The sequence below is a fragment of the Phyllobates terribilis genome, unplaced genomic scaffold, assembly GCF_046119375.1.
Source record: "Phyllobates terribilis strain yellow unplaced genomic scaffold, ASM4611937v1 Scaffold_10__3_contigs__length_209671492, whole genome shotgun sequence".
Classification (NCBI taxonomy): domain Eukaryota; kingdom Metazoa; phylum Chordata; class Amphibia; order Anura; family Dendrobatidae; genus Phyllobates; species Phyllobates terribilis.
Window position 1 is genome coordinate 153,173,117 of NW_027362770.1, and position 22,870 is coordinate 153,195,986.

Genomic DNA, 22,870 nt, shown 5'->3' on the forward strand with positions numbered 1-22,870 from the left:
TGACCTCCCTACAACGCCTGGGCATGCTCCTGATGAGGCTGAGTATTGTGTGTGGTCTCCACGTGCCTGTATGACCTCCCTACAACGCCTGGGCATGCTCCTGATGAGGCTCAGTATTGTGTGTGGCCTCCACGTGCCTGTATGACCTCCCTACAACACCTGGGCATGCTCCTGATGAGGCTGAGTATTGTGTGTGGTCTCCACGTGCCTGTATGACCTCCCTACAACGCCTGGGCATGCTCCTGATGAGGTTGCGGATGGTCTCCTGTGGGATCTCCTCCCAGACCTGGACTAAAGCATCCGCCAACTCCTGGACAGTCTGTGGTGCAACGTGACATTGGTGGATGAGCGAGACATGATGTCCCAGATGTGCTCAATCGGATTCAGGTCTGGGGAATGGGTGGGCCAGTCCATAGCTTCAATGCCTTCATCTTGCAGGAACTGATGACACACTCCAGCCACATGAGGTCTGGCATTGTTCTGCATTAGGAGGAACCCAGGGCCAACCACACCAGCATATGGTCTCACAAGGGGTCTGAGGATCTCATCTCGGTACCTAATGGCAGTCAGGCTACCTCTGGCGAGCACATGGAGGGCTGAGCGGCCCTCCAAAGAAATGCCACCCCACACCATTACTGACCCACTGCCAAACCGGTCATGCTGAAGGATGTTGCAGGCAGCAGATCGCTCTCCATGGCGTCTCCAGACTCTGTCACGTCTGTCACATGTGCTCAGTGTGAACCTGCTTTCATCTGTGAAGAGCACAGGGCGCCAGTGGCGACTTTGCCAATCCTGGTGTTCTGTGGCAAATGCCAAGCGTCCTGCACGGTGCTGGGCTGTGAGCACAACCCCCATCTGTGGACGTCGGGCCCTCATACCACCCTCATGGAGTCGGTTTCTAACCGTTTGTGCAGACACATGAACATTTGTGGCCTGCTGGAGGTCATTTTGCAGGGCTCTGGCACTGCTCCTCCTGTTCCTCCTTGCACAAAGGCAGAGGTAGCGGTCCTGCTGCTGGGTTGTTGCCCTCCTACGGCCCCCTCCACGTCTCCTGGTGTACTGGCCTATCTCCTGGTAGCGCCTCCAGCCTCTGGACACTATGCTGACAGACACAGCAAACCTTCTTGCCACAGCTCGCATTGATGTGCCATCCTGGATGAGCTGCACTACCTGAGCAACTTCTGTGGGTTGTAGAGTCCGCCTCATGCTACCACGAGTGTGAAAGCACAACCAACATTCAAAAGCAACCAAAACATCAGCCAGAAAGCATTGGTACTGAGATGTGGTCTGTGATCCCCACCTGCAGAACCACCCCTTTATTGAGTGTGTCTTGATAATTGCCAATAATTTCCATCTATTGTCTATTCCATTTGCACAGCAGCATGTGAAATTGATTGTCAATCAGTGTTGCTTCCTAAGTGGACAGTTTGATTTCACAGAAGTATGATTTACTTGGAGTTACATTCTGTTGTTTAAGTGTTACCTTTATTTTTTGGAGCAGTGTATTAAAGAAGCCTCAGAACCGGCAATCTTCTATCAGGGCTTATAATATAGGTTCAGTTTCCGTTTCACATTCGCCCCATATTATTACCTACCGGCTAAATTAATTCTTTCTATATATTTATCTCATGTCCGTGGAAGTAACAGGCTCGGAGAACACAGTCTAGTACCGTAAAATGACCTGCATTATCCTAGAACAAGTAAAGCCCTCCCTGGCCCCAATGCTTAGTAAAGCGAATTACTCATTTTCTTTGGAAATCATTTTGTGCAGCGATTGTAAAACCAATAATGTGTTCTTTCAAATGGACAAGAAATGCCTGGTTTATTTCCTACTCGCCATTGTGTCATTATGAGGGTCCGTGTAATTGCTGCCTAGAAAATTATCCAGTATTGTAGCAAACAGAAAAGTGTTAATAGTTTCACATTTAACTAGCTTCAGACCCCGACTATAATTGTGACCCATAGTTTAATTATGTCGTGACTGGAAAAAAAAATAGGAATCTGAGACCGCCGTTGTGTTAATAATGGTAATTTTGAACCTTAAAGGGGTAGTTCACAATTTTTTCTTATCATTCTAATGTTTCTAAAAGGAAAAATAAAGCAACTTTGCAAATAGTTTTCATTAAAAATTTCCTATCGTTTTATCTCTACAGCTCTTTTTTAGACCTCCATGTCTCCATGGTAACAGACTACAAACAAACTCCTGTAGTCTGACCTAGCAGTTCTATTCCTTTTCATTGGTTCCATACATTCTACCAATTTACATTTATCAAGGTAACAAGAACTAAGAAACAGATGGATGGCGATATGATGGCAAGATCAAACTACACAGATAGATTTGCGTTAGAGTTGTAGACACATAAAAGATGCTTAAAGTGAACCTCTACCCCAGACAAAAAAAATGTACATTAATTTTTCATGCTAGAACAATAAACAATTATTGGAAATAACAATAGACAATAAATTAAAAAAAATGATCACAAAAAGGAATCTTCCCTTTAAATCAATGGTTCATTCTCCTCATTGGACAATTAATATGGGGACAGTGGATGGGGATAAAAATAAAAAAATAATCAAATACTTATCTATGCTCCATTTCTCTATCCCTCTTCTAACTGCTTCACAGTGAAGTGGGTGGGCAGGTGAGTGACATCACTAGCGTTGCCCACCCACAGTTGGGTGTCACCTATTAAAGGCATCAGCATTAGTTTTAGCGTGGCCATAAATTTTATTACGAAACTGACACCTTTTCCTCCCGCCTCCCTCAATCACTCTTACCCCTAATGGCAACTTATCTCCATTTAACGGACTCTGTTACCAGGTTTTTGTTATGTAATCTGAGAGCAGCATGATGTCGGGGCAGTGACCCTGATTCCAGCGATGTATCACTTACTGGTCTGCTTGGTGTAGCTTTGATAAAATCACAGTTTTATCTACCACAGATCTAGCAGTGCTCTGAATGCTATGCGCTGTATAACCCCTCCCACACCACTGATTGGCCGCTTTTTGTTTACACTGTATATTAACAAAAAGCTGCTAATCAGTGGTGAGGGCGTTGTTGGACCAGGAAGCCCAAGACACCTAGTCCTAGTGATAATCTCCTGCTGATAAAACACAAATTTTATTGAAATTATAACAAGCAGCCTAGTAAGTGATGCATCACTGAACTCAGGGTCTCTGCCCCTACATCATGCCGCACTCAGATTAAATTGCAAAAACCTGCTTACAGATTCCCTTTAAGAACAAAGGATTGAGCATGCTGAAATGTGACATGCCCTACCATCCTTTTCTCCAACATACGCAATCGGTTAATAGTCATGTGATGATACAGCCTATAATCTTAATAAGCCAGACGATTAGATTTGTTAATCAAAGAGAAATACACTATTATGTTTCTGTTGACTTGTAAATGTATGTGTATTTCAAGGAGGACAGACCAGTATTTGTATAACCCTGATTGTTATCTCCTCTTGGGTTTGGAAACAATGATGTTTGCTAATATGCTAATTACATATTGTACTAAAAGCCAGCTGAATGTTGATTTAAAGAGCCCACTGTATACCAATTATCTGAGTGGTGTTTACGCCCATGGAAGACTCCAGGTCGTCACAAATCAGGACATCCCAGTACATGTCAGATGGCCAACCGGTCCCTTATAAATCAGCAGGTTTGGCTATCATTCATCTAAGGGTTCTGGCCGCCTTTTGACTATTATTTTTACGTATGTGGCCACTAGAGTGAATCTGGAAGTGATGGCTCCTTCACTTTTAGAAATTCCAATGTAATATCATGGATAATATGCCAGTCGTGACATTTCGAGAAATTTTGTCCATAAAAAAAACAAGGGATCATCCAAATATGCCATGACGTACTATACTTACTCTTCCAAAAATTTGTTTGCTCCCAAAGCATCTATCAGGTTGTAGAACTGGGTATTCACATCTTCCTCCTGGACATCTTGGCTGCTTTCTTCCCATTTGGTCTTATACATGTTTTCGAATTCGAGCTGCGCATCAAGGTCACCAAGAGACTTGTCCTTTATCTGCGTCTCTTCTCCATGTAAAAAGTGGCCTAAAATATTTTAAAAAGTTGATGTACCATTGCCATTACCGATGGTGTCCAACGTTAGCGATGAAAGTGGTACAATACAAAGCTCACTTGTGACTGTGCCAAAGAATTTTTTTTAACATCATGAGCGAGTATAAAGGTATTGTTAGGAGGAAACCTCTATAAAAACGTCAACATTTTACACAGTGATCAATAAAGTTACTATTTCTGCAGCCACACACCATAACCATAAAATGAAGACTATAACATACCATAAATAGGACACACATTTTATATATCATTGCAGCTAGTAATTTGCCCGACTTTCCTCTCTGGAGATGTTCAGAAATATTCCCAGTCTCCATAATCTAGATTAATACACTATATAGAAGACTGGGAGGAGGAGGGGTATGATGCTGCAGGTTATTAATGTCTGTGAGACTGCAGGGGAGGGAGACAGGAAGTGGAATGGGATCTGATTGGCTCAGAGTGCTGAGGAAGACCCTGAAAACTTGGAACTTCCCATAATCTAATTTTCATGATATTGGAATTGTCAATTGACCACATGAGGGACTCATCAGTCAGACAAGAAACATGACTTCATTCTTGGTAAATATTCACAAACCGCCGCAGTTTCAAAAAAATCTGGAGTAATACACTATGTAGAAGACTGGGAATAGCGGGTTCTCTATCTATGAGACCTCGGGGGTGGGACATCAGAAATGGAATGTCATCTGATTGGCTGAGAGCGCTGAGGAAAGCTCAAGCATCACAGAAGAAAAACCCTGACCAATCAGTAGGCACAGAATCATGGAGTTTACCATGATATTGGAATCAGGGTCTACATCTAGAAATTATACCGATGCTAAGGATTAATGCACTTTAGAAATCATATTTTCCTCAGTGTGGATTAAATATGTCCTAGAGCCCCCCTAACTCAACATGACATTAGTCCTTAGGACGAAGAACCTTGGAAATTTACTGTATAATTATTCCAAAGAACAGGACAAAGAATAAGTTTTATTGAAATGACGTTGTAACCTATTGAAAAGTTTCAGGGGGCATTTTAGGACTCAAATTTTAGGGAAGATAGTCATGTGCCGCCCCCTAGGGGCCAGCATTGTTTATAACATATTTTATCATCTTGTAAATGGTGGTTTCTCTTCAAAAGAATGAAGACAAAATGTAACGATTGAACAGAAGATGGTAAATTCTGTATAAGACCAGAGACTCAGTACTCTTCATGGTTTCTAGACACACTTGGTGGTGAAAGACACTTGAAGGTTTCAGAACTTAACGTTAATGTTCACTTTCTATGAATCCATCACCAAGGCTGCATCACCATGCATTGTTCCAAAAGTCCAAGGATAAGGTCCAAAGTGGTTGTTGTCTTTTGCCCATCACATGATGTCTCTAAGAGTCTATGAGAAGTTACCATGTCTAAGGCATGGCCGGCCAGGACCCGAAGAATTAGAGATGAACGAGGGAGACCAGAGTGCATAAATAAACTTTTCTTTAGGCTATGTGCCCACGATGCAGAAATGCTGCATATTTTTTACGCTTCTCCCTGCCAGGAAAAACGCATGCGGATTGTACATGCGGATTTTAAATGCGTTTTTCCCGCCAGGTAGAAGTGTTTGTCAAGCGTCTTTGTATGCGGGTTATCAAGCGCTTTTCCAAGAGATTTTAGCATCAATTGGAAAGTGCTTGACAACTTGTTCATACTATATAAATCCATGCAACCGGCATGGATTTATAGTAGTGTGACCAAGTTAGTTAAAAAAAAAGAATAAGAATGGTAAAAAATAAAAAAAAAAGATTATACTCACCTTCCGATGTCCTCCCGGTGTTTTCTCTGCTGCGTCCGGTGTCTTGGGCGCCTCGCGGTGGTGTGAAGGACCTGCGGTGAGGTCATTGAGCCATGTGACAGGTCACATGACTCAATGACGTCATGGCAGGTCCTTCACAACAACGCTACCCATACAGCAGACAAGACGGAGGGGAGAAAACACCGGGAGGACATCGGAAGGTGAGTATAATCTTTATTTATTATTTTAAATTCTTTTTTTTACAGTTTCTATGGTACCCAGGTCTGGATGAGAGTCTCCTCTTCTCGACACCTGGGTACCATCCGCACATTGAACCGTGTGATATCCGCTTGTGCAGATGCAGTGATGCGGATGTCAAACGGTCCAATGCAAGTCAATGGCGGCGATTACGCTGCGTGTCCGCAAAATTAATGGACATGCTGTGTATTTTTCCGCAATGATAATCTGCAGCGGAAATTTCCGCAGCATGTGCACAGCACATGCGGATTATCATTGAGGACCATGGGGCACGTATTACCAAGCGTTTTTTAAGCGTTTTCGCTGCGGAAATTCCGCGGCAAAAACGCTTGAAAAATGCATAGTGGGTACGCAGCCTTACTTAACGAACTGGTGAAACATATATACATCAGATAGCAGGCTGAATAACTTAAAGAATACATCATCTGCACAATCCAGAGGCAGAAACTTTACGGTTACATATGGCAGTACATTTCTTCTATTACATGTTACAGTCAACAAACAGATCACAATCGGAACCTCAATCTTCCCTTGAGTAGGCTGGATGCCCCAAGGTGTGTCGCTACGACTTTTCACGACTATTCTAATAACTTCCAATTGATGTGGGCCACACGTTCCTTGGTGAGCCACTGAATCTTCAATTCCCCGTAGGAGAACACGTGTCCCAACTTGGCCATCTTCTCCTCTATGACCCTGAGGTCTGCCTATACTTCCACTTCTTATCTAGTATACATAACGCTAGCTATAGGCCCCCACTTGCCTGAGATAAGGAATCCTCCTGCCACTTGTTCACTCCTAGAACTTGCTATCTGAGTATGGTCTCCCTTCTTCGAACACAACACCCTTTTTAATGCCGGTCTGCTAGACCGTAGGTCCTTCCCTTTTCAATACTTTTCCCTATCTGCCTCATAAACAGGAAACTGAATCTCCTATGCCCACTTAACTCCTCCCATGATGGGCTGACCTCAATAGTTAATCCTATCCACTGGTTAGCTAAGTGCTGAAGCCACAAAATAGGTAAAACCACTTACAAAACTTGGGAACGCATTATATCACTATAGATTCTTCAAGGAGGGTGTGGACAGCTTCTCCCCTCATTCACAGATGTATGATGTTACACTTCAGATATTAACTTTTCACAAGAGGATGAATACCCTCTGACACCTGGCTTATCTTTCGAGAGCATGTTGACCTACCAATACCCCTCAAATTTCAACCGGTCTCATGGTTTCACCGGACTTGAACTCACAGACCATTTTACAGGCCACAAGGTTACTAATCTCCCACAATCTACTGGTCTCTAACTCTTTCAGGGCTTAAGTCCCACACAACCCATACAGTGTCGAAGACAGTTTCTCCCCATCAGCTCACCGGCTTCCCTTCTGTGAAAAAAGTCTAGCCTTGCTGCACGATACCGATCTGGCCCTTCTGGATCTCAACTCCAACTTCAGTGGCCCACTGTGTGGCTTCCAATCACAATCACTAGCCTCTGATGACTTTTGCTTATGGACAACTGGCACAGCCCTCAATTGGCCAAACTCCTACAGCACTCATAGGCCAATGGCAGGTTCTTCCACTACCTCACATGGTCTCACCACACATTCCATGACCGGTGACAAACTCTGCCCTTCTTCAGTTTCTCTACTCTAGTCTGGCCCTCCAGATTGTGGTGAAGTGCTTAAGCTCCAGGATTTTTTCTGGTCTGGAGCTGACACCAGAATCTCCTCCTGCAGGCTGGTAGCCAGGCAGTTATCATTCATAGTGCATAGCTACTCTGACATGGGTATGATGGCACTGTCGTAATCAGTGACCTGTGTGCTTACCGCGCCACAAGCTAAAGGTGTACAACCAACAAAGGGCACATTTTAACCTAATATAACAAAGCATGCACATAGCATACATGGCATCAGCCATGTGCCAACATCAAACATGCTTTTATTGTCTTACACACAGAGTTCATGACATTTTTTAAGGGAATGTATCATACAAAAATGACCTATTGTTGTAATCAGTTTTTCATGTTACGATAATTTTTATTTATTGTTAACAATGTCACAATATATAGAAAGAGAAATAAAATTGTAAACTTGCAATTTTCACACTGGGCATTGGGGACTATTTTGTACTTTACAAAAGATTTTCAGGAGTCTCATTATCATCACATGGAGATTTAAAGGGACAGATAACTTTATATAAAGAAGACAAAAAAAGGCTTCATCGTTCACAGCTCCACTTCCTTTCACAATGACCTTTGCAGATGCACATTAGATGCTTCAATACAAAAAAAGGTCTAAGTCTGTTCATTACTGCTAATGTACAAGTACAGGGGGTGACAAAGTGTTTGCCCCCTTCCTGATTTCTTATTCTTTTGCATGTTTGTCACACTTAAATGTTTCAGATCACAAAACAAATTTAAATATTAGACAAAGATAACACAAGTAAAGACAAAATGCAGTTTATAAATGAAGGTTCTAATTATTAAGGGAAAAAGAAATCCAAACTTACAGGCCCTGTGTGAAAAAGTGATTGCCCCCTAAACCTAATAACTGGTTGGGTCGCCCTTAGCAGCAACAACTGCAATCTAGCGTTTGCGATAACTGACAATTAGACTTTTACAACGCTCTGGAGAAATTTTGACCCATTCATCTTTGCAAAATTGTTGTAATTCAGCCACATTCGAGGGTTTCTGAGCATGAACCGCCTTTTTAAGGTCATGCCACAGTATCTCAATCGGATTAAGGTCAGGACTTTGACTAGGCCACTCCAAAGTCTTCATTTTGTTTTTCTTAAGCCATTCAGAAGTGGACTTGCTGGTGTGTATTGGATCATTGTCCTGCGGCATAACCCACGTTCGCTTCAGCTTGGGGCCACGAATAGACGGCCGGACATTCTCCTTCAGGATTTTTTGGTAGACAGCAGAATTCATGGTTCCATTTTCCACAGCAAGTCTTCCAGGTCCTGAAGCAGCAAACAGCCCCAGACCATCACACTACCACCATCATATTTTACTGTTGGTATGATGTTCTTTTTCTGAAAAGCTGTGTTACTTCTATGCCAGATGTAATGGGACATGTAACATCCCTGGCAGCGTGCTGGCATGGCTTACCATCTCCCACCATGCAAGACCGCCAACTTACCTATCAGTCCAGGCTGCACACCTTGCTCCAGTACTTGCTGTGTGCATGTCTCTTGTCTGATTGCTTAGGGCAGCGGCGTGGTTACTGCCTGATTCTTAAAGTTACAGTGTGCGCACTCCTAATGCGTCCCCAGCCTATTGCTGTGAGTCACTGGATACTTAAACCCCCTCCACCAAGTAGGAGGGGCCTGAGCCACACTTTCTTTCAGTGTGTTCTGTGCAACTGAGTTGCCAGGTCCTGTCCTGTATCTTGTCTGTTTCCGTCACCCTGGGGGCTGTATACCCAGACCTGTTACCTGTATCTGTGACTTCTAGTCTGTTCCGCCACCCTGGGGCTGTATACCCAGGCCCGTTACCTGTATCTGTGACTTCTAGTCTGTTTCCGCCACCCTGGGGGCTGAGTTCCCAGCCTCGTTCCTGTATCTTGTTCCGGATTCAGTTCCTGTCTGAACTGAGTCCTAGCCCGTTACCTGTTTGTCTCTATGTCCGTACCTGCCCTTTTCCTGCAGTGTCTGAACCTGCACCTAACTCCAACTCGTTGTCTCTGTACTTCTGTTTGTGAGTTTTGTGTCCACTCCCTACTTCATTGTAAGTACCTTGTGTGTATCTGGTTCTGCTTGTCCCGTCTCCCTGCCTCTGTATCTACCTCCTGTGTTCTAACTATCTTCTTGTGTTTCCCAGTCTGTTCCATGTGAACAGAGCCCTGTCCTGTCCGCCTGCACCTTCTGCTCTATGGTTTCGCTCTGCTCTGTTCTGCCTTGCTTGTCCACCGCACCTGCGGTTTCCCTCTGCTCTGCTAGTCCACCGCACCTGCGGTTTCGCTCTGCTCTGCTCATCCACCGCACCTGTGGTTTCGCTCTGCTCTGCTCATCCACCACACCTGCGGTTTCGCTCTGCTCTGCTTGTCCACCGCACCTGCGGTTTAGCTCTGCTCTGCTTGTACACCGCACCTGTGGTTTCGCTCTGCTCTGCTTGTCCACCGCACCTGCGGTTTCGCTCTGCTCTGCTTGTACACCGCACCTGTGGTTTCGCTCTGCTCTGCTTGTCCACCGCACCTGCGGTTTCGCTCTGCTCTGCTCATCCACCACACCTGCGGTTTCGCTCTGCTCTGCTTGTCCACCGCACCTGCGGTTTAGCTCTGCTCTGCTTGTACACCGCACCTGTGGTTTCGCTCTGCTCTGCTTGTCCACCGCACCTGCGGTTTCGCTCTGCTCTGCTTGTCCACCGCACCTGCGGTTTCACTCTGCTTGTCCAACCCACCTGTGGTTTCACTCTGTTCTGCTTGTCCGCCGCTTCTGCGGTTTCGCTCTGCTCTGCTTGTCCAACCCACCTGTGGTTTCGCTCTGCTCTGCTTGTCCACCGCACCTGCGGTTTCGCTCTGCTCTGCTTGTCCACCGCACCTGCGGTTTCGCTCTGCTCTGCTAGTCCACCGCACCTGCGGCTCTGTTCCTGTATCCCAGTCTGCACTGGTCCCTAACCAGCCTGCGTTCCTACCTGCCAGTATCTGCCTGTCTGCATTCCAGCCGTGCCTGCCAGTACCTGCCTGTCTGCATACCAGCCGTGCCTGCCAGTACCCACCTGTCTGCATACCAGCTGTGCCTGCCCGTTCCTGCATTCCCCAGAGTGGGTCAACAGCTGTGACCGGGGTCTGACCTGGAGTAGCACCTGGGCCACCTCCCACATCCCTCCTCAGACCACGGAGTCGATTGAGCCGCCGTGTGTTCGTGGTCGGATCTGGCGAGGTCCCTAGTCACGCCCCTCCAGGCACTCCTCGGTTCGTGGCCCAGTGGGACCACTAACCACGCTCACATCAGTCAGTCCGTGCGTGGGCGTAACAGGACATATGCTTTTGAAAAAGTTCAACTTTTGTCTCGTCAGTCACCAGAGTATTCTCCCAAAAGTCTTAACAATCATCAAGATGTTTCTTGGCAAAACTGAGGTGAGCCTTTATGTTCTTTTTGCTCAGCAGTGGTTTTCGTCTTGGTCTCTTCGTACTCTGCCATGCATGGAATTTTTGCCCAGTCTCTTTCTTATGGTGGAGTCATGAACACTGACCTTAACTGAGGCAAGTGAGGCCTGCAGTTCTTTTGATGTTGTTGTGGAGTCTTTTGTGACCTCTTCGATGAGTCATTGCTGCACTCTTGGGGTAATTTTGGTCAGCCGGCAACTCCTGGGACAGTTCACCACTGTTCCATGCTTTCACCATTTGTGGATAATGACTCTAACTGTGGTTCACTGGAGTTCCAAAGCTTTAGAAATGGCGTTATAACCTTTTCCAGACTGATAGATCTCAATTACTTTGTTTCTCATTTTTTCCGGAATTTCTTTGGATCACAGCATGATGTCTAGCTTTTGGGGATCTTTTGGTCTACTTCACTTTGTCAAGCAGGTCCTATTCAAGGGATTTCTTGATTGAGAACAGTTGTGGCAGTAATCAGGCCTGTGTGTGGCTAGGGAAAGTGAACTCAGCTTCCCAAAGATGTGATAAACCACAGTAAATTCATATTTTAAGGGGGGGGCAATCACTTTTTCACACAGGGCCCTGTAGGTTTGGATTTCTTTTTCCCTTAATAATAAAGACCTTCATGTAAAAACTGCATTTTGTGTTTACTTGTGTTATCTTTGTATAATATTTAAATTAGTTTTGTAATCTGAAACATTTAAGTGTGACAAGCATGCAAAAGAATAAGAAATCAGGAAGGGAGCAAACACTTTTTCACACCACTTTACATCTCCTGAAAGAACAGGAAGTAAGAGTCTAGAATAGCCCTAGTGGCCGGTGTGAAAATAGCAAGATGTCCATTTTCTTTAACCCCTTAATACAATATCACGTACATGTATGAGATTGAGGGGGTGATGACATGTGGAGGGGCACAGGAGCTGAGCTCTGTCCACATGCAGCAGATACCGGCTACATTACATAGCCAGCATCTGTCTCTAACAGCCACAGCTAGCTGTTAACCATTTAAACACCGCTGTCAATATCTGACATTTAAATGGAACGCGCGCCACTGCTCTCGCTTCCCAGGCGCTGATGTGTTATTATAGCAGACGGGGGCCTGCTGAAGGACCCGCTTACTGCTATCTTTGTCCTCCTCTGAAGCTCAGCTATATGCTGAAGTTCAAAAGAGACAGAGATTTACACTATATACTGCAATATAAGTGCTCAGACGATCGCAGGTTCAAGTCCCCTAAGGGGACTAAAATAAAAAATATACACATATATATAAAAAATATATATAAAAGTTCAAATCACCCCTTTTTCCTCCACGTTCATAAAAGTCCAGTCTATCAAAATATTAAATTAATTAACCTGATCGATAACTGCCGTAACGAGAAAAAAATATCAAAACGCCAGAAATGTGTTTGTATGGTCACTAATTCACCTTAGAAAATGCAATAAAAACAGATAAAAGCGTCATACAGTATGTAGCCAAAAATATAAATAAAACCGTAATCTTGTCACCCATAAAACAAGCCCTGATTCAGCTGAATCAATGGAAAAAATATATATTATGGGTCTCGGACTATGGCGACACAAACCTCACCCCCAATTTTTTTTTTCAAACTTCTGAATATAGTTTTTGTACTTAAATAAAAAAAAATCTATACAATTTGGTATCACTGTAATCATACTTACCTACAAAATCATAAATCTGAGTAATTTTATCCACAGAATGTATGCTGCAAAAAGAAACCCCCAAAAAAAAAAAATGGAAGAAAAACAGAATGGAAGAATTGCATTTATTTTCCTAATTTCACCACAGTTGGATTTTTTTTTCCCCCGTTATTCAGTACATTATATGTTAAAATGAATGGTGTCATTCAAAACTACACCTCGTCCCGCAAAAAAAACGACATCCTACAACTATGTGCATGGAAAAATAAAAAAGGTAAGTTTTTTTTTGAAGAAGGGAAGGTAAAAAAAAAAAAGCACAAAAATGGGCTGTGGAGGGAAAGGGTTGAAAGTAGATTGTGAAATAAAAAAAAATAAAACATTTTTAAAAAATAAAAAAATAGATTTAGAATAGAAATAAAATGACAAACTGCAGGTCACTTTTTTATGGCACATTCCCTTTAAAATGTCATTTTTCAGCTGTATATTTCCCAAGACTTCGAAAACACTCACTAAATCCTGTAGTGAATTCTTCCAGAGTCAGATATCCATTCCCATCTGAATCCAGAGTATCGAATACTTTTTCCAGTTCATCAAAGCTAAGAGGAAGCTCTTTATGAAGCCTCTAGAAGAGATGAAGACCAGTGTTAAAAAAAACTTAAAACAAAACACATATGAATCCATCGACTTCATTATTTTTATGCTGTGTGGATCCAGTACAAGCATGGTACCAAATCCTTTCTGGGCTCAGATATAATAAAGATTTTTTGACTTCCGCATAAGCATGCTGGAAAGTGAAGAAAAGGAAGTTCAAGCACCTATAGCACTGGCAGCTGTTAGGAAGCTCAGTCATAACTTCCATCGTGTCTTTTTCCGTTGAAAAGACAGACACCCGAACGGATATCGGGCATGTAGCATACTGTATGTGCTGGATGCTGAGAAGACAGAGTCTGTCAGATTTAGGGCCCTCCGGAGAATCCACCAATTCTCCGGTGTGCCAGTCCGAGTCTGTATTCCTCAACTACTGCATCCAACAATGTCACACACACATACAGTGGATAAAAAAAAAGTCTACACAACCCTGTTAAAATGCCAGGTTTTTGTCACGTAAAAAAATCATACCAAGACGAATCATTCCAGAACTTTTTCCACCTTTAATGTTGCCCCCAATCTGTGCCAATCCATTGACAAACAAAATGGGGTGTGTTCAGAATTAGCCAATCACATTTACACTCATATTACATAATACTCAATACACAGCTGCCATCATTTACAGTGATTCTGATTAATTTCGCTATTCTCATAGGATTTTCCTGTCATTTTCTTAGTTGCATTTCACAGCGAAAGACATGTTCCATAAACAGTTAATAACACAGCAAAGGGATCTCATTGTTGAAAGTTATCATTCAGGAGAAGGGTATAAGAAAATGTCCAAGGCATTAGATCTACCATGGAACACTATGAAGACCTCATCAAGAATAGGCTTAAATTTGTCACAACAATGACATTATCTAGAAGTGGATGTCCCTTAAAAATTGATGAAAAGACAAGTAGAAAACTGGTCCGGGAGGCTTCCAAGTGGCCTACACCAACATTAAAGGAGCTGCAGGAATTTCTGGCAATTAATGGTTGTGTACACAATGTGACAACAATCTTCTGTATTCTTCATTTGTCTGGCCTGTGAAGTAGGGTGGCAAGATGGAAGCGTTTTCTTACAGAGAAAAACATTCAAGCATGGATATGTTTTTTTAAGACCTACATCAAGTCTGTCAAGAACATGTGGGAAAACGTGTTATAGTCTGATCAGGATTTAACTTTTTGGCCATAATTACAAAAGGTATGTTTGCTGCAATGTCAATAATGTGCATGACCAAAAGAACACCATACCCACAGTGAATCATGGTGGAGTTGACATTATGCTTTGGGGATGTAACTCAGCAGGTGAAACTGGGACTTTAGTCAAGGTGGAGGGAATTGTTAACAGTTCCAAATATCAGTCAATTTTGCATAAAAAACATCAGGCTTCTGCTGAAAAGCTGAAGATCGAGAGGAATTTTAATTTTCAGCGTGACAACAACCCCAAGTGTACCTACATATCAACAAAGAATGGTTTCGGCAGAAGAAGACCCTCAAAGTTTTAAAAAATTCCAGCCAGAGTCCAGACCTCAATCTAAGTGACAATCTGTGGGTGACCTGAAGAGGGCACTGTTCACAGGAGATGTCCTCCTCGCAGTCTGACAAATGTGGAGCTACTGCTAAGAAGAGTGGACAAAGATTGGGATTTCTAGATGTGTCATGCTGATAGCATCCTACCCAAAAAGCCTGAAAGCTGTGATAAACTCAATGGGTACTTCATCAAAGTTTAGTTTAAAGAAGTTGTCCACTACTTTTACACTGATGCCCTATCCATAGGACAGGGCATCAATGTATGATCGGCCGGGGTCCCGCACATGGCACCCCCGCCGATCAGCTGTCATCGGTGCCGCCGGACGGAAGTGCTCACCTGCGGGGCTCCGCCTTCAAGTGGTAGTGGCCTAATGGGAGGCAGCTCTGCAGTACACCACGGTGGCCACTACCAATTGACGGCGGAGCCCCGCAGGCGAGCACTTCCGGCCGGCGGCCGCCGCCAGCACCAATAACAGCTGATTGGCGGGACCCCGGCTGATCATACATTGATGTCGGGCATCAATGTAAAAGTAGTGGACAACCCCTTTAAGGGTGTGCATATTTATGCAACAACGTTATTTTAGTTCTTCTTTTTTTTTTTCACCCTAAAAGACTTCAGATTGTTTCTCAATGGATTTGTACAGATTATGGGGGACATTAAAGGTGGAAAAAGTTTTGAAATAATTCTTCTCGGGATGATTTTTTAAAAGGGGTGTGTTGACTTCTTATATCCACTGCAGGTATGAGGACGAAGGAGTACAGGTATTGATAAGTTTAGATTTGATAGATTTTAAAAGAAACAAAATTGAAAGAAAGTAAAAAGGAAAGAGAAAACTAAAACAAAGAAAAAGGAGAAAGAAAGAATGACATGAGACCAACCGATAATATAAGAGACTTTACATAGATAGAAAGATAGATGGAATAATAGAAAGAAGGAAGGGAAAAAGAAAGACATGAGACAAATTGATAATATATAATAGACGTTAAGTAGATAGAAAGACAGATTAATTAACAGATTATAAATAATAGAAAGAAGGAAGGAAGGAAAGAGAAAGAAAGAAAAAAGAGAGACATGAGACAAATTGATAATATACATTATAGACATTACATAGATAAAAAGAAAGAAAGGAAGAGAAAAACAAAGAAGAAAAAAAAAAGAAACACGTATCAAATTGATAATATACTAATAGATATGAGATAGATAGACAGAAAGATGGTTTATAATACAAAGAAATAAAGAGTTAAAATAATGAAAAAGGAGAAAAATAGAAAGATGAGACAAATTGATAATATACATAATAGATATTACATAGATAAATAGAATGATAGATTATAATACAAAGAAAAAAAGAAAAAAAGACAAAAGGAGAAAAGAAGACAAAAAACATAAAACAAAATGATAATAATATACATAATAGATATTATATAGATAAAATGATAAAAAAAAGAAAGAAAAAGAAAATTGTAATAGTATATGTTAGAAAAAAAAAGTTTTACTTAGATGAAATAAAACTTTAGCTGCACTTTTCTCCTGGAGTCCGTGTGACAGAACGTCCTCCGTCCCCTCGTGCTCCTACCTGCATGTCACATCGGGTAATGCAGCCTTTATCCTCAATATCACAAATCCGAAAAAACTCCTGCGCCTTCCCCAGCACAGTCTGCGGCCCCGGCTCTTGCCCCTTTGTCCCTTTAACTCCATCCTTTAATGCCTCCGGTCCTGGTGACCTGCGCTTGACTCGTAGTGTTGTAGAATTATCTATGGCGGCCATCGCAACGTCTCTACTTCTTCTTCTAGAAGCCTCAAACTCTGGTCAAGAGCCTAGATGTTAAAGGGAGAGAAAAAAATCCAGAGTGCATTAGAGTGTGGCGGTGATGCTTCTGATCATCTCTTAGCAACCGTCTCTTTAATTAGCCACGAAAGCCAGAAAAAAAAAGAAAAAGGGGCTTTTTGATGATCCCAGCCTCGTTCTGTTCCTTTAATACACTAGACTCGAACACTCAACACATAAAGCTGGGAATAATAGGAAAGTAATTACTTCTTTCTAGAGCGGGGACATAGGTGGACAGGTGACAGAAAGCGTATACCCATCATTCATCATGATATACTGCAGAGCCATCATCTCACGGATATCACTCATACATGCACTGGATGTTGGATATTTTAATTGCACTATTTTGCAGTATTTAGAATGTATTGAAAAATTAAGCGGTAGTTTTTGGGGAAAACGGGATCAAAAAGCAATAATTCCTAAAAAAAAAAAAATTAAGATGTATAAATGACAGGTTACATATGCGGTTTAATATGATTATGGTGATACCAAATGTATATTATTATTATTATTATTTTTTATCATAGCGCCATTTATTCCATGGCGCTTTACATGTGAAAAAGGGGTATAATACAAGAACAATTACAATAATCTTGAACACAATGTGACAGCGACTGGTACAGGAGGAGAGAGGACCCTGCCCGCGAGGGCTCACAATCTACAAGGGATGGGTGAGGATACAGTAGGTGAGGGTAGAGCTGGTCGTGTAGTGGTGTTTACTGCAGGTTGTAGGCTTGTCGGAAGAGGTGGGTCTTCAGGTTCCTTTTGAAGGTTTCCACGGTCGACGAGAGTCTGATGTGTTGGGGTACAGAGTTCCAGAGCAGGGGGGAAGCACGGGAGAAATCTTGTATACGGTTGTGGGAGGAGGAGATAAGAGGGGAGTAGAGCAGGAGATCTTGTGAGGATAGGAGGTTGCGTGCGGGTATGTAACGGGAGACTAGGTCGGAGATATATGGAGGAGAAAGGTTGTGAATCGCTTTGTATGTCATGGTTAGGGTTTTGAACTGGAGTCTCTGAGCAATGGGGAGCCAGTGGTGAGATTGACAGAGAGGAGAGGCCGGGAAATAGCGGGTGGATCGGTTAATTAGTCGAGCAGCAGAGTTTAGGATAGATTGGAGGGGTGCGAGAGTATTAAAGGGGAGGCCACAGAGCAGGAGGTTGCAGTAGTCAAGGCGGGAGATGATTAGGGCGTGCACTAGTGTTTTTGCAGATTCATGGTTTAGGAATGTGCGGATCCGGGAGATATTTTTGAGTTGGAGTCGGCAGGAAGTGGAAAGGGCTTGGATATGTGGTTTGAAATATATATATATATATATATATATATATATATATATATATACATACATATATACATATACAGTACAGACCAAAAGTTTGGACACACCTTCTCATTTAAAGATTTTTCCGTGTTTTCATGACTATGAAAATTGTACATTCACACTGAAGGCATCAAAACTATGAATTAACACATGTGGAATTATATACTTAACAAAAAAGTGTGAAACAACTGAAAATATGTCTTATATTCTAGGTTCTTCAAAGTAGCCACCTTTTGCTTTGATGACTGCTTTGCACACTCTTGGCATTCTCTTGATGAGCTTCAAGAGGTAGTCACCGGAAATGGTTTTCACTTCACAGGTGTGCCCTGTCAGGTTTAATAAGTGGGATTTCTTGCCTTATAAATGGGGTTGGGACCATCAGTTGTGTTGTGCAACAGTCAGGTGGATACACAGCTGATAGTCCTACTGAGTAGACTGTTAGAATTTGTATTATGGCAAGAAAAAAGCAGCTAAGTAAAGAAAAACGAGTGGCCATCATTACTTTAAGAAATGAAGGTCAGTCAGTGTGAAAAGTTGGGCAAACTTTGAAAGTGTCCCCAAGTGCAGTTGCAAAAGCCATCAAGCGCTACAAAGAAACTGTCTCACATGAGGACCACCCCAGGAAAGGAAGACCAAGAGTCACCTCTGCTTGAGGATAAGTTTATCCGAGTCACCAGCCTCAGAAATCGCAGGTTAACAGCAGCTCAGATTAGAGACCAGGTCAATGCCACACAGAGTTCTAGCAGCAGACACATCTCTTCAACAACTGTTAAGAGGAGACTTTGTGCAGCAGGCCTTTATGGTAAAATAGCTGCTAGGAAACCACTGCTAAGGACAGGCAACAAGCAGAAGAGACTTGTTTGGGCCAAAGGACACAAGGAATGGACATTAGACCAGTGGAAATCTGTGCTTTCATCTGATGAGTCCCAATTTGAGTTCTTTGGTTCCAACCACCGTGTCTTTGTGCGACGCAGAAAAGGTGAACGGATGGACTCTACATGCCTGGTTCCCACCGTGAAGGATGGAGGAAGAGGTGTGATGGTGTGTGGGTGCTTTGCTGGTGACACTGTTGGGGATTTATTCAAAATTGAAGGCATACTGAACCAGCATGGCTACCACAGCATCTTGCAGAGGCATGCTATTCCATCCGGTTTGAGTTTAGTTGGACCATCATTTATTTTTCAACAGGACAATGACCCCAAACACACCTCCAGGCTGTGTAAGGGCTATTTGACCAAGAGAGAGAGTGATGGGGTGCTACGCCAGATGACCTGGCCTCCACAGTCACCAGACCTGAACCCAATCGAGATGGTTTGGGGTGAGCTGGACCGCAGAGTGAAGGTAAAAGGGACAACAAGTGCTAAGAATCTCTGGGAACTCCTTCAAGATTGTTTGAAGACCATTTCCGGTGACTACCTCTTGAAGCTCATCAAGAGAATGCCAAGAGTGTGCAAAGCAGTCATCAAAGCAAAAGGTGGCTACTCTGAAGAACCTAGAATATAAGACATATTTTCAGTTGTTTCACACTTTTTTGTTAAGTATATAATTCCACATGTGTTAATTCATAGTTTTGATGCCTTCAGTGTGAATGTACAATTTTCATAGTCATGGAAATACAGAAAAATCTTTAAATGTGAAGGTGTGTCCAAACTTTTGGTCTGTACTGTATATATATATATATATATATATATATATATATATATATATATATATACAAAAAATAAAAACTTTATAAATAATCATTCCTGTGTGTCGCCTATTTTTAAGACTCAACTTTTTTATTTTTCCACATGTGTGGGGTGCCAATAATCAAATGCACCCTCATAATGCACCACAATGAGAAAACTATTTCATAGGACACATATAACATCTCGTCTGCAACAGGTAAATGATGTATTAGTATTAGGCTCAACCAAGTGATTCCAGAAAGGCTCTCTGCCTTTGATTGCTGCCAATTCATTTGCTCATAAGGTGTGTGCTTGCTCTTTGCTCCTTGTCTGGTATTCTGATCTTTGTTGCTCGACCTAGGATTTGTCTTGACCATCCCTTTGTTTAGCCCTACCTAAGATTTGTCTTGACCATCCCTTTACCTTGCCCCTTTGTCGTGATTTACTACCTTCTTAGAATATTGACCTCAAACTGCTTCCTGACTACGCCTTCTTCTCACCCATCCGTCTATGACGTACTCTCTTGGCTTTTGACCTAGGACCTCTTGACTACCCAACTTCATGGCTTATCCGTGAGTAGTGACTAGCGTCACACTTATAGACTACTCTAATAGGCATCTAGTCATTCAACAAAGGCTATAAAACTATATATTCTACATGCAGGGCTTGTGAATTGTCCAAGGTGGAGCAAGACACAACTAATACCCCCAAATATTAATAAAAGTATCACAGGCTGCAATTACCCACCATGTTTAGTTTTTTTAAACATTTAAATCAACTTTTTCTTGCGGTTGGGACCACTATGATGACATCACAAGGCACATTACATCATAGACAGCACATGACATCACAATTGATGTAGAATGTATAAAGTTATGCACTGAAGCCATCTTGTGTCACAAAGACCTAACAGCTGAAAGGGGATGAGTCCAGGTAGGCTGCTCTTTACTTTTAATCTTTGGTTCACTCAGAGGATATCCACCGGATTTATCATGGATTGCCAGGATCACTCTGAAATAAGACATTTTCAGGACAAACCTTTCCCTAAATGAGGAGTCGCTGACTATCAGTTGATATTAACAAGTATGGCAGCTTAAACCCCTAGCAATTATCTGCTATATTCCTGGGGAAGTAGCGACCCCTACAGGACACAGAGTTTTACACGCCCCCTATAGTAGGAGGATGGCAATGTTTGTTGGGAGTCTTCCAGTTCTTTACACTGGCTCCCCACTATGGAAGTTTTCAATGGCGCTCACCCTCAGTAACACGGACTTCTCCTGCAAGACCGTGTTACTGTTCGGTTTGGGCAGCCTGAACAAAGCTTGTTGAAAGGCTGCAGCGCAGCCAATCAACAAGATTTTCTGCTGTGGGCACTTTCGGCTAAATCACAGCCATGCCAATACACCAGTCACAAGGCCAGATCCGAGGAGGGCAGTCCAACACACCACACATGAGGCCAGACCCGAGGCGGGCGGCCCAACACATGAGACGCAAGGCCAGACTCGAGGTGGGCGGTCCAACACATGAGACATGAGGCCAGACCCGAGATGGGCAGCCCAACACACCAGATATGAGGCCAGACCCGAGGCGGGTGGCTCAACATACTAGACACATGGCCAGACCCGAGGTGGGCGATCCAACACACCAAACATGAGGGCAAACCCGAGGTGGGCGGCGAAGACATCAGACACGAGGCCAGACCCGAGGCGGGAGGCCCAACACACAAGACACAAGGCCAGATCCGAGGTGGGCGGCCCAACACACCAAACATGAGGCCAGAGACCTGAGGCAGGCAGCCCAACACACGAGACTAAATGCCAGACCCGAGGTGGGAGGCCCAACACAGCAGACATGAGGCCAGACCCGAGGCGGGCCACCCAACACATGAGACATAAGTCTAGACCCTAGATGGGAGGCCCAACAGATGAAAAATGAGGCAAGAATCGAGGCCGGCGGCTCAATACACGAGACATAAGGCTAGACCCGAAGTGGGAGGACCAATCCACGAGGCCAGACCCGAGGCGGGTGGCCCAACACAAGAGATCCAAGGCCAGACCCGAGGTGGGAGGCCCAATACACGAGGCCAGCAAGAGGCGGGCGACCCAATAAACGAGACCCAAGGCCAGACTCGAGGCAGGAGGCCCAACACACCAGACATGAAGCCAGACCCGAGGTGGGCGGCCCAACACACGAGATCCAAGGCCAGACCAGAGGTGGGAGGCCCAATACATGAGACATGAGGCCAGATCCGAGATGGGCAGCCCAACACACCAGATATGAGGCCAGACCCGAGGCGGGTGGCTCAACAAACTAGACACAAGGCTAGAACCGAGGTGGGCGACCCAACACACCAAACATGAGGGCAAATTCGAGGTGGGTGGCCAAGACATCAGACACGAGGCCAGACCCGAGGCGGGTGGCCCAACACACGAGACATGAGGCCAGACCCGAGGTGGGCAGTCCAACACATCAAACATGAGGCCAGACTCGAGGCAAGAGGCCCAACACACTAGATACAAGGCCAGATCCGAGGTGGGAGGCCCAACACACCAAACATGAGGCCAGACCCAAGGCAGAAGGCCCAACACACTAGACAAAAGGCCAGATCCGAGGTGGGAGGCCCAACACACCAAACATGAGGTCAGACCCCAGGCGGGAGGCCCAACACACGAGACACAAGGCCAGATCCGAGGTGGGTGGCCAACACACCAAACATGAGGCCAGACCCGAGGCGGGAGGCCCAACACATGAGACACAAGGCCAGATCCAAGGTGGGTGGCCCAACACACCAAACATGAGGCCAGACCTGAGGCAGGAGGCCCAACACACGAGACACGAGGCCAGACCCAAGGTGGGCGGCCCAACACACCAAACATGAGGCCAGACCCGAGGCTGGAGGCTCAACACACGAGACACGAGGCCAGATCCGAGTTGGGAGACCCAAGACAGCAAACATGAGGCCAGACCCGAGGCGGGCAGCCCAACACATGAGACACAAGGCCAGACTCAAGGTGGGGAGGCCTA

The 22,870-nt window shown here is 43.9% G+C and overlaps 1 protein-coding gene across 2 annotated transcripts in view; it reads right to left on the minus strand.

The window, feature by feature from the left end:
- The window catches only part of CRACR2A (calcium release activated channel regulator 2A), a 157,751-nt gene that overhangs the window by 78,219 nt on the left and 56,662 nt on the right, over window positions 1–22,870 (minus strand). For both annotated transcript variants that reach the window (XM_073649947.1, XM_073649946.1), the window contains exons 2-4: window positions 16,609–16,850; window positions 13,379–13,490; window positions 3,882–4,071 (exon numbers count right to left, since the gene is read on the minus strand). In XM_073649947.1, the coding sequence (XP_073506048.1) occupies window positions 3,882–4,071; window positions 13,379–13,490; window positions 16,609–16,800 (494 nt within the window). In that variant the 5' untranslated portion in view covers window positions 16,801–16,850. The remainder of the gene's footprint in view (window positions 1–3,881; window positions 4,072–13,378; window positions 13,491–16,608; window positions 16,851–22,870) is intronic.